A 12661-nucleotide genomic window follows, 5' to 3' on the forward strand; every position below is an offset into this window, starting at 1 on the left:
TGAGTAGCACCTTGTCTATGTGCAATGAGAACTCTTCCCGCTTTATCTTCAAAGCACTGACCAGGGAGTGTTTTAATTTCTGGTAGCTTCAAGTAATTAATATTCATGATCAATCACATGCCTCCTTATCCTGCTTATGCATTTGTCATTCTTTTTCAGCAGTTCTCTTTCTCCATTTCCTGAGTTTGTTTAACACACTCACAGCAATAAATTAGAAGGGAAGCAAAAGACATAAGGGCCAGCATGTGTGGTCAAGAAAATGTGTGCTTTTCTACATTCATTTCCAGTCAGCAGCCGATCCGCACTTTACCACAGAAACTAGTCTGCACACAGAGTAAACAGTGGAAACAGAAGGGGAAAGTTTCAGCTTTTGATATACCTTATTTTCCTTGGACTCTTACACTACAGTTTTATGACTGAGCTGTTTAAAAAGGCTGAACCTTGTAGCTCGAATTACTTGGACCATCTTAATATTTACCCTCTCCTTTTCTTTTTTATGAAAAGTATGAAGAGATTTTTCTCAATACCTCAAATAAATAAGATTCCCAGCTGAACAAACACCAAAAGTTCTTTAGGATTAATCTGCTTTCCTAAAAAAAAAAAGTGGTACATTCTGTAGATGGCCATGATTAAAACTTAAGAGCAATATGAAATTGATTGACATGGGTGTGTTCCTTTCACATAAGCTCTACAGTGAGGGGACTAGAAGAAAATGATGAAAACAAAGGCACAGGCATTGGGCAGTGAAATGTTATACGAGTTGAAAAGAAAGGAAGATGACAAGTAAAACACTGAGTAGAATTAATATTAGTTTTCAAAACAGGACCAAAAATATTCATTCATGACACAACCTGGCCAAGAAAAGCAAACAAAAAAAATCATGTGAAGACATAAGAAAACTTTTATAAAGGTCATAAGCCAAAATATCCAAAAATAATACTAGCTTCTGAGTTTGTTCAAAACAGAACAAACAACAAAAGAGCCATTTATTATAATGCAATGTTTAATTTAGTTTATTACCATTAAAACAAAAGAATGAAACATTTGCTGGACAAAGTTTATCAAATTACATTAAATTCTTCGTGGCATTTGATTTTCAGTTTGATGATTCGATGGAGAACAATGCAAAGTGTTTTTAAATAGCCAACTTAAATATGTAACATCTTAAAAATTCACTCAGGACAAAAAAAGGAACAAATAAAAGAAGAAATGAGAAATTAAAGATATCAGTTTAATATGCCAGATACTTTTGAAATTTAACAAAGGAAAGGCAATTATAAGCTCAGGTAACTGGAAGGTTTGTAGTCTTTAAATAGAATGTATAACAAACAAAAATTGACTGTAGCATAACCATTAAATATTTCAATAAAAACAACAAAAATTTCTCTGTTCATTTATACAGTACATACAAATCAATCATACTATTTTATTGCTTCAGTGCATGTAACATCCAAGGTTATCATAATTGCCAAAAACTATACCTAAAAAAATGTTTGCCGTGGTTAACCAAAAGAAACAAAACTAGAAGCCGAGTGACTAAACTGAATTTAAAACCACATACTGGAGTAGAATTAAAATGGGTAAAAATTAAAATGAATTGTTTTCAATTTTTTAAAAGAACTGTCAGTAGCCTATACTGTTAATTGTCCCTACATTTTCACAAACTGGCTACTCACTATGTGGCATACGTATGTGTAATAAGCATGTGTAAGGGAAGATAACTGTATTATTGTAATACTAATTAATCAAGAATTTTTAACACTTTAGTAAAAAGAATGAAAGTTCATGGTAAAAATGTCAGTTTTTTTTTATTAATCTTTTTACTTCCAAAGTATACAAAATAGGAAATTAATGCAAAAAGACAAGCAAAATCATAATATGGCTTATTTTTGTGGACTTTCTACATGCATAAAAAGCAAGGCCCTTAAATTACAGGATGCCTTTGTGCAAGCTCTGCTTGTGAGCTAGTGCTGATATGGTCTGACAAAATGACACTAGATGAAGAGGGATTCAACTTTAAAAAGTCAGCAGATTTAAACAGCTACAGCAGACAAAGTAGGAAAGACAAGCAGAAATGAAAAGTATGAACAATAACAAATGTTCTTCATCCATTTGCTTTGCTTCTGTTTTATGAATATAAAGAATGGCAAATCTATTGTAACTAAATAATGCTTTAAACCTTTCCTGGTTGCCTTGTTGCTATTTTTTGTCACCTGAGATTTAGAAAATAGGAGGAGATGTCCCTTCAATAGCTGTTTGAGTGCAGTCAGAGTCTCACATGTAAATGTATTGCAGCTATGGGCTTTGTCTCCTTTACAGACAAGAGACCACAAGGATAAGGGGACAACAGTTGGGATGGGGGGCATATGAGTGGGTCTGCATAATAAAAGAATCAGGATATGGAAATAAACAAATTTATGTTTTAGGACTGGGTCATCCCAAAAACCTTTCATGATAAAACAGCATGTCAGCTCTGTATTAGAAGAACATGATTTTGAACATAATCTTCCAGCAAAGAATTAGTTGTGAATTGGAAAGTACTGTCTGGGAAAAACCGGAGTATAACATTAGCATCAACAAGAACAAGTATATAATCCACTTAGGCGATGAGGTTTGTGGAGTTTGACTAAAGGGAAAGAAGCTAATAACTGGAAGAAAAACACATTTAAACAGCTTCCACAAAGTCATCTGTAAAAGTTGAATAAAGTGACTTACTAAATAATCACAAGCCTAACAAAGAAGGCAAAATCACAGGTTTCTTTAACTTTGTGTTTATAGAAAGGTACTCGGAAATACTTAATCCGAAGTTTAAAATGCATAGTGCTGTCAAAGTAAATAGCCTGCTCCTTGAAAAGATGGACACTGCTGGGATGTGATAAGATACATTTAAAAAAAAAATTATCAGAAAGTAGCTCTTTATACGAAGGGTTGGGGTAAAAAAGGGCTCAATGCATCTTTTATGCGCCTATCTGCACATTTCCATACTCTTTGTGCTATGGAAACGCAGCAAGCAACAGATCAACAAATTATCCTTTTTGTAGCTTAGAACAAAAAATAAACTGAAATGGTTCTCTCTAAATAAAAACTGTAATAGAAATGGTCAAAACATAATACAACTACACTGAAACTAAACTTAAAATGAACTGACATGTAAAAACAGCAGAAATAAAATATTTAGAAAATTAAACTAACATATCCTTGATTCCACTGTAAGCAATGAATAAATTAATGACCTAAAATCATAAATACTCTACTATTTCAAACATAATTTCTTCTGTTTTATATATACTGTACAGTCATATACTGTATTTAGTACTAATAGCAACTCGTATCTCTGCACTTTATAGCCCTTAAAGAACTGTGTTTTCCCATAGTTATACACTAAAATACACACCACAGGAAGGTTAAAAAGAAAGTTAACCACATATAGAACTAAAAGATTTTAGCATGCTCTGGGTGCAGAATAATCCTTGGCTGAAGGTAGTAAATAAGCATTTGCAAGCAACACTCCAAGACCATAGTGTTTTTTTTAATGGGCAATAGCATTAATGCACACTATAACAAAAAATATGGTTCAATGTTTACATACTGTATGTTACTGAAACAGATGAGAAACAAAAGTTATAAAAGTTAATATAAAATGCAAAAGCAAACATTTTCATCAAATGTGACGTTATTTAGTGATTTAAAAATATTGTGCCTAAGCCTTAAAGTGCAAGAAATGTATGGATTTTATATAACTTACTGTACCTTCCTAATGTATTCATGATTTAATGCCCACCCAAGTACAGTATGTTAAAATAAATATGAACTATTGTACAGTTTGTGGTTATAGCCACATGTTCCTAATCCAATTCAATAACATGAATAAATGGAAGCTGGTGCTCATGGGTGGCAAGACTTTATAGTACACTTTGATGTCTCCATTTGGTTCGGCAGATTTATGGCAGAAGGATAAATTTTTTGTGACAAATGTGTTGAAAACCACACATCATAAGAGTATCTTAAAAATATTTATGTATTCAGCAGCTCTTGTTACAGATGGTGGGCTACAGTAAAAATGTCCTGGCCAACAGAGCTTAAAAATATTTAAATAATCTTAAAATAAGATGCATTAAAAATTGGAGAAGAGGACTTTTAAATAACATACGCAATATAATATTATACTTTTCAAAAATTGAAGATTTTTTGTCAAAGAGATTTCTTCTTGAAGCACAACTATACACCCATCCATTGCTTTTCTACATATATTAAATTTATATAAAAATATACATAAATAAAACATTGCAATAAAATCCAATGTCCCAAACAAGATATATATTTCTGGCCCTAAGAAGGACATTCAGAATAGGTATCTGCTACAGGAAGAAAGAGGGACATCACTATTCTTGTCTGCAAATAATTTATACTTATAAAATTTATACTTTATAAAAGCAACATTCTATTCCCATGCTTGGAAAATTGCAAAGGAGGAAATACATTTGTGAAAGCTTTAACACAATGGCTAGCAATGAAGAGAAGACGCCAGGAAACGTAACTGAATATTCTCAATGCTTCCTTAAAACCTGGCACTTTCTGAACTGCAAAGATCTTAATAGTAAATATAGAAGACAGAGAGAGAGACTTGGGTCCCTTGCAACATCTGCTAAGCCCTCACTACTATAACACATGATATTTTCTTCATGCTTGTCAAATAGCCAAACAAAATATTTTTCTTGAATGAAGGATTGTATCACAGCCACATGATAACAGTGCACAGCCCCACAGGCTCCAGCAGTTTAGTATATCTACTTGCTCAAAGACCAGATGAGGCACACTTGAATACACCTTATTAAAAGGCAACAGTACATTTCATTATGGCAAAAGCATGAACTTCTTGGAGAAAAAGAACAGTGTAGATGGGTAAAGGTATTCTTCATGATTCAAAAACTAAAGAAAATAAGACTAGCTACACAGAAAATAAATATTAGTCCTCTATGCATCCTATGTTGTAGAAGAGTTTTTTCAGAAATTGCATATGCTATGATTGTAAAATGAGATCAAATGCAGCCTTTTGTCCAGAAAATAAGACAGATGTTTTAATATTGTTTGTTTTAAGAAAACTGTACTTCTAATACTGAAACCTTAGGGTATGTTATTCAATAATCAAATTACCGGTAAATAAAATATGACACATTGTTTTTTTTAACATTATATATATTTGGCAAAAGACATGGTAGAAATTAACACTATTGCTACTAAAATAACAAAGGCAGAAGGATGTCTTTATAATCCTTACGTACAAAATAGGTTTAAAAAGCAGAACACAGACACACAAACAGTAAATTATTGCAAGCACAAACAAAAACCCTGTTGCTCTCACTGAGCTAAAAATGTGCTTTCCCAAAAAGAAACTGATAATAGTTCCAGTTTCCTGCCATCTTTAATTACTATGCATTGAAGACTTGACTCAGTTACAAAGATGACAGAAAATGCAGTCTTCAAACAGAAAAGATCTGTTAAATCTCTCTAGCTCTTCTGAGCTGTAACCCTTACTTTCTTCTGTTTTCTCCAAAGTCATATTACTACTTCAATTTTGGTCCCTCAGTACAGGAATTTATCACTCAGCATCACAAGAAGCTAAATATTTTGCAAGTCCAATAAATTGTATGAAGATGCTTTTTTAATTGTTATCTCAAGTGCATTATTAAACAAAGAAACGGCTACAACAGTGAAAACAGAAATGAAACTTGAATAAAATATTTCACAATTTGAAATACTATTAAATTACACAAAAACAACCAACTAGTAGACTTCATTTGCTTTCCATTAAAAAAATTCAACAGAAAAGAAAAAAGTGCTTTAACAACAATTCTGTAAAACACACCAAAGAAACTTCAAAACAAGCAGTTACAAAACTGCAGTTCCCAGAAAAACAGGTAATCTATTAGCCGTGAAGATCATGGTTTGTTTTCTTAATAAACAAAATGATTTAGCAGAACCCAGCAGATAAGAATAAATTTCCATTAACTTACCATTGACTTTGTAAATGGTCGGGCCAAGGTAAAGAGGAAAGTCAGGACCCACCAGCTGCGATGAAGTGATGTGTACATCATATTCCCAGGATGCAGTGCATTAGAGGTGACCCCATACTGGGAAAGGCGCCGGTTTAGTTCATTAGAAAACAAAATGTTGCAGAGTTTACTACGGTTGTAAGCTAGCATGGACCAGTATTCTTTCTTTGGGGGTGAGAGCAAGTTGAGATCTATCTTATAGTTGGTGTCCACAAGATCTGTAAACCTGGAATGTAAAAATCAATGATACTGTTTCATTTATAATATACAGAGAACAAATTGCCAAAAACATAATGTGTTATCATTATTGTAATTAACTCTTAAAATTAAAAATATCTGATACAAATATAACTGATGTATTTAAAAAGTCTTCTTCCCACAGTTCAGTTAGATATTACCTTGATTAGTGTTAAAGCAGAATGGTACTTGGGGGACAAATCTAAATAAAACAAACTCAGCATTGGAAACAAGCAAAAAACTTAGAAGACAAAATACAAGAAAGTAAATATAGCCGGAATGAGCTTTGGCAGATTTTACTGTTTTCACAGTATACTAATGACATGGCTCAGCGCAAATCAAAGAGCCAACATGAACCTAATTGTCTCTGACAGAGCTGCTAAACACCAGATGCTTGATATGTTCCCAGAGCAACGTGTTCCTGCATTTCACGCTTTAAAATATTCAATTTAGTATAGGTAAGACTTCTAAAAGGCTAAACTTAGATCTGCATTCTTCTTTTATCATGTGTAAAAAGAATTTCACTATCTCCATGTAATCAGTCAGTGTTTTTACATTGTATTGTTGAACACAAATTCTAAAAATACCATAACAAATTTCAGATAGTACAAATAAAAGCACTTGCTAATCCATTACTAATTTATTAGCCCTGTCAGGAATATTTATATATCAATTTGTTTGTTCAAATGCTTTAAAAGTTCTATGATAATGCATGTCTCCACTTTTTATATTTTTGCCAAGTTCTGCTTCATGGAAATAAACAGGGAAAAAATTGACTTCACTTTAGTATAGGTGTCCATAATTAAAAAGTAAGTAAAAGTGATGTTTCCTGGAAAGGGTTATAAGGGGCCTGGGGGCTTGATCCAGAAGCAAAACATCCAAGGACGGGGAAGCAGACTTGGGGAAGACAATACACAAATCAATAAACCAAAATTCAACTGCAAAGGACACAACGACTCAAGAACAGTCCACCCAAACCAGGTTTTTCAACAAGAAACCAGTTTATAAATGCGCTTATATTTTAACAACACATATCAATAAATGTTAATATTAACTGTTACAATTATAATCAACTTCAATATGATTTCTTCTTCTTCTTTCAGCTGCTCCCATCAAGGGTTGCCACAGTGGATCATCTTATTCCATAACTTCAATATGATTTAACATGATAAATAAGTTATGAGATTTGAAAGGTTTATCACTACACTGATCAAAGAAATTGACAGTTATTAGTTATTATTAGTAAAGTCACTGTGCAATAACAACTATAAAAAATGCAAAAATAAAACAGTATTCCATCTTGTGTTTAATGCTGTTGGGATAGCAGTGACTAACATGAATAATGGTTTAAAAATTGATCAGTCAGTAGATACTTAAGAAATATGAAACCTCAAGGAAAAAATATTGATTTGTGCCATGGTTATAGACAGGACTTTCAACTGGGCTTGCTCATTACTTAGCATAGACATTCTGCTACGATTGCTTTGAGACCTACACAATAATGATACCCTCACCCTAAACACATAAAGGTGCATGTCCTTCCACCAAAGGAAATGATTTACACAACACAACACAGCTGATCTCTTCTCTTTATAACACATATTCTCCTCATTTATTTTCATGTAATGGTTACATTCACAGTATTACATACATAGTATTCTTTTCTGAAACTGTATTTGTAGATTTTTTTCTTCAAAAAATGAATCGGTAGTTGTACAGGTAAAGGTCAGTATATTAACTGGTAGCTTGTCGGATTAGAAGAAATTCCAGTCAAGAAGATAAAGAAATGTTGATTACACAAGGAATCTAATAGATAATTTTCTGAATAATAATAATTCTTTGCATTTATATAGCGCTTAGCAATTGCAGGTTAAGGGCCTTGCTCAAGGGCCCAACAGAGTAAAGTCCCTTTTGGCATTTACGGGATTCGAACCGGCAACATTTCGATTACCAGTGCAGATCCCTAGCCTCACAGCCACCACTCTGCCTGAATGCCAATAAAGAACTCTAAGCCTAAAGTTCTACTACCAAAACAAACTGGACAGATGAAAGGTATTTAACTGTTACATGTTGTCTAGTGGCAGGGCACACATGCAAGTCAATGCACAATAACATGATTAATAGAGAAAAGGCAGGACAGAAAATCATCTATAATATACAGGTGGGCTAAGAGACAAGGGCTTAAACGGGGGAATTCTGTTCTAATATCATGCAGTTTTATAAGACTTCAGCAAATATTTCAAACATCCCTACAGTTTTTTTGATATGATCTACCATACCTACACAAAGATTTGCATCTTTTTCATAGGATAGTAAAAGTATAATAGTTGGTTTAAAATAAAAAGCTGCTGTGTGAAGAGTTTTTTTTTCTAATTTTTTTCTTTATAATAGGTAATTGTAACAGTGACATGATGCTTACAAAGCTGAAACAGAAAAGAAACTCATTCTGAATAACATGAAAGATGTCTGGAACGTACTGGGCATAATTACTCTACTCAAGCAATCGAGTGCTCAGGTGCTAGAAGGGGATGTGGAAAAAGCTAACGTCCTGAACAAATTTTTTAGTAGATTTTCCCTCCTACTGCTGCCTTCTTCCAATGACCATTCTTTCCACACCATCCCAACTAAATCAACAGCTCCTACCACATAGACTGCAATGGCCAGTGATGAGTGCACCAATGACCATCTACGTGGATTGTCCATAACTAAAGACCAAGTAAGAAGACAACTGAGGAAGCTACACACCGGAAAAGCTGTAGGACCAGATGGAGTCAGTCTTCGAGGTCTTAAGGCCTATGCTGGCCAACTTTATGATGTCCTCTGTCACCTGTTCAGTCTGTCCCTAAGGCTTCAGAAACTGTCCCTTCTGTGGAAAACATGCTGCATTGTTCATGTTCCAAAGAATTCAGGTGTCTTTTCACCTGATGAATACAGACCAGTGGCATTTATGTCTCACATCATGAAGACCTTTCAGAGACTGGTCCTGGACTATACAAGTCCTCTTGTGGTAGACCACCAGGGCCCACTGCAGTTTGCCTATCACACAAAGACTGGAGAGAAAGATGCAATTATCTATCACCTACAAAATATTTATTCTCACCTGCACAAAGCACTGTGAGGATAATGTTTTTTTCAATTTCTACAATGCCTTCAATACGATCCAGCCATCTCTGTTAAGGGGCAAACTCAGATATATGCAGGTGGATGAGCCTATGGGTTCCTGGATAATGGACTATCTGTACGGCAGACGGCAGTTTGTGAAAGTCAAGGACTGTGTTTCTGATATGGAAAGGAGTAACACTGCACACCACAAGGAATAATCCTGCCTCATTTTCTTTTCCCTCTGTACACCTCTGACTAGAAACATAACACTGGGTCATGTCACTTGCAGAAATTCTCAGATGATTCTGCACTTTTTGGTGTATCGATAAGGGGGATGGGCAGGATGGGCAGGTCCACTTCTCATCTATTTGGTGCCACAGGCAAAAAAACTCTGCAAGCCCCGCCCCCCCCCCCATCTTCACACCATTATACACACACACACACATACACAAAGTATGCTACTAACAAAAGTTAAAACAAAAAAAATTGCAACTATTTATTATATAAAAAAACCTTGGGATGAGATGAGACGAGACGTGACTTTCTCAGAAAGACACTTTCACTTCCCGCGAAATGAGACTTTGTGCCAAGAGATTTAACCACGCCCGGGGCCAGAAAAAGACAAAGAGTAGATGACAAAGTAGAACGTCGTAAAGAATTCAAAAATGTCAATGCGATGCAAATTCAGAGCAAGTTAGAGATAATGGAAGTAGAAAAATTCGAAAGTCTCAAAAAAAATTATAGTAAAGATCGCATTAGTGCAAACAAACGGAAATTATTATTTGGTGAAATAACGGAATAGCGAAAAGAGATTGAATATATTGTTCAGATTTAAACTTTAAGTCGGAAACTTTTAGATCGTCTAATTCATGTTTCCAGGAGGGGACAGTTCCGTGTCTCTCTCAATTAAAAGAATAGAAAATCTTCCTCTGCATAGGGACACACCTCGAAATTCGGGACCCCCAACAGGAGCAGAGGATGTCTGAGGGAGAAGACAGACAAGGCAGTGAGACAAAAGGACAGCTGCTGTACATGCTTTTAAATGTTCGAAGCACCGCACGAGATGCAGGTCACGCGGCATGGCAGCAGCAGCAAGCCAGCAGCTGATCGAGCAAAGAGGAGGAAAAAAAAAACTCTATTTGTTTCCCATTGTATCACTGTTTAAGAGGGGGGTTGCGGAGGAGTGACCGCATCTCCTTGGGGTGCATTCAGCCCCCCTCTTCACAACACGAGCGGCAGAGACGTGAAGTGGCTGGTGCATAGCGCAGGTCGGTGGGGGTGGGGGTGAGGCAGGGTGGTTAGGGTTGGCGAGCAAAGTTTGGGTTGGCAAGTGAAGCGAGCAGGAGGCGAAGCCCCCTAGTATTTAATAAAAAAAAAAATATAAATAGAATAAAAAAATAATAATATAACAATATTATTGTGTATGTAACAAAATATATAAAACTTATATAGAACAATAAAATAACAAAATAGAACCACTTTGCATGTAAATAGCTTATTTAAAAGACTCTACAAACATTATATAAAACAAGGAAGTACAACAAATAAATAATATTAGAAACACTTTGCTGGTAAATGGAGGGACTTAACATTGCAAATAAAAGTCTTTTTAAAATTGGACATGCCTTGACTTTCTTGCAGCAAAATCATTAATAACACTATTATGAACAAGGCAAACTGGCAGAGGCAATGACAGGAGGAAGCTGCCTGGACTCTGTCACTCACTGGAGTCTGGACTGCACCCGGGTTGGCTGGCACTCACCATGCAGCACTGCACCTGAAGAGTTGGAGGAGGAGAGGACTGGGACTCACTGTGTGTCTGTCTGTCAGGCTGTGCATCATGTGGGAAGACAGGGAGTATGTCCTGACACCTGGCCCAGGCAGCAGCTAATTGCCGAAGCTGAAGCAGCTCTGCCTCACTGTCACATGTGTGGCGCACAGGTGGGAAGGAGGCCACGCATCATATGAGATGCCCGGCATGCTGCCTGCATGACTGTATGCAACATAACATCAGTCTGGAGTCTGAGAAGAGACAAGACAACTTCCATAATGTTTACCATTAAGAGCTTGTGAGATTAAAGAACATCACAAATCAACTAACGAAAAAGTCCAAACAATCAAAAGCCTAATTGATAAGACTTTTAAGAATCTTCTGCCATTCTGTCTGTAGTGGTCTCTTGGTTTTGTGCCGAGTTGTTATATATATTCAATCAGTATGATGACTTTGCAAATGGGAAGTTTAAATATTAAATGGAGGATGTAATCTCAGTAAGAGGCTGATGGTCATTGAGCTTATAGCCCAGAAAAATCTGACAGTCTTCTTACAGAAGACCCACAAAGATGAGACAAACCAGTGGGAGTCCAGCAGGGACTGGAAGGGGAACTGTTTCTTCAGTAATGGGACAAATGGCAGTGCAAGGGTGGCGGTCTTGTTTCATAGCAGGTTTAAAACAGATGGTCACTATATTCAAAAAGTAGAAAATATCTGCAATCTTTTATCATAATCTCTGTAAAAATACTACTATCCAAATAAAACATTTAATCAACTGGAACAACTTCACTTGGAAAAGAACAGAGGCAGTAGTGGTAGAGACAGGAGTGTACTAATTGCGGCTCGTGGAGAAGTTCTTACTACAAGTGGCAGCATCAGTAAAGAGTGGGCTTGGGTGGGTATTTATATAATGAAGAAGGGATGGAATAGGAGTGTTTAGAGGTCCTGACTGAATTATTAATAATGTTGTTTTATCAATGGTTAGATCTTGTGGTTCTAATGGATTTCATAATGAATTTAATAAATGTTATTCTTTAGAAATAAAAAAATATCAATCAGCCATACTACATTCACTTCAGAAGAGGTCATCTACCAGGGCCTGTACAGTACTTGGATAGGAGACCAACCAGGAAAAGCTTGGGTTGCTTCTGGAATGCAATGGAACAGTGTTGGTGAGGATAGTAGGGGGCACTTACCATGTGATCTGAATGTGGATCATAATACCCTTGTGCAGTGTAAAAATAGCGCCGTCCGATGTAAAAGGTAAAAGTCCTGACTCTCTGCGGTCATAAAAGATCTCCGGGCATCCTTCATAAACAGCAGGGTGTATCCCGATATCTAGGCTAAATTGTCCATTACAGCCTAGTCCATTGGCTCCATGATCATCCCCTAATTATCTCTCACCTCTTTACCACTTAACAGGTCATGTGTGGTGAGTGTATTGGCGAAAAAATGAATGGTGTTGCATCATCCAGGTGGATGCTACACATTAGTAGTG

At 35.8% G+C, this 12661-nt stretch overlaps 1 protein-coding gene across 2 annotated transcripts in view; it reads right to left on the minus strand.

Moving 5' to 3' along the window:
- The window catches only part of wwox (WW domain containing oxidoreductase), a 1257913-nt gene that overhangs the window by 835630 nt on the left and 409622 nt on the right, over positions 1-12661 (minus strand). For both annotated transcript variants that reach the window (XM_028809817.2, XM_028809818.2), the window contains exon 8: positions 6015-6279. In XM_028809817.2, coding sequence (XP_028665650.1) covers positions 6015-6279 — 265 coding nt within the window. The remainder of the gene's footprint in view (positions 1-6014; positions 6280-12661) is intronic.

Source organism: Erpetoichthys calabaricus, chromosome 9, assembly GCF_900747795.2.
Source record: "Erpetoichthys calabaricus chromosome 9, fErpCal1.3, whole genome shotgun sequence".
In the NCBI taxonomy this organism is placed as follows: domain Eukaryota; kingdom Metazoa; phylum Chordata; class Cladistia; order Polypteriformes; family Polypteridae; genus Erpetoichthys; species Erpetoichthys calabaricus.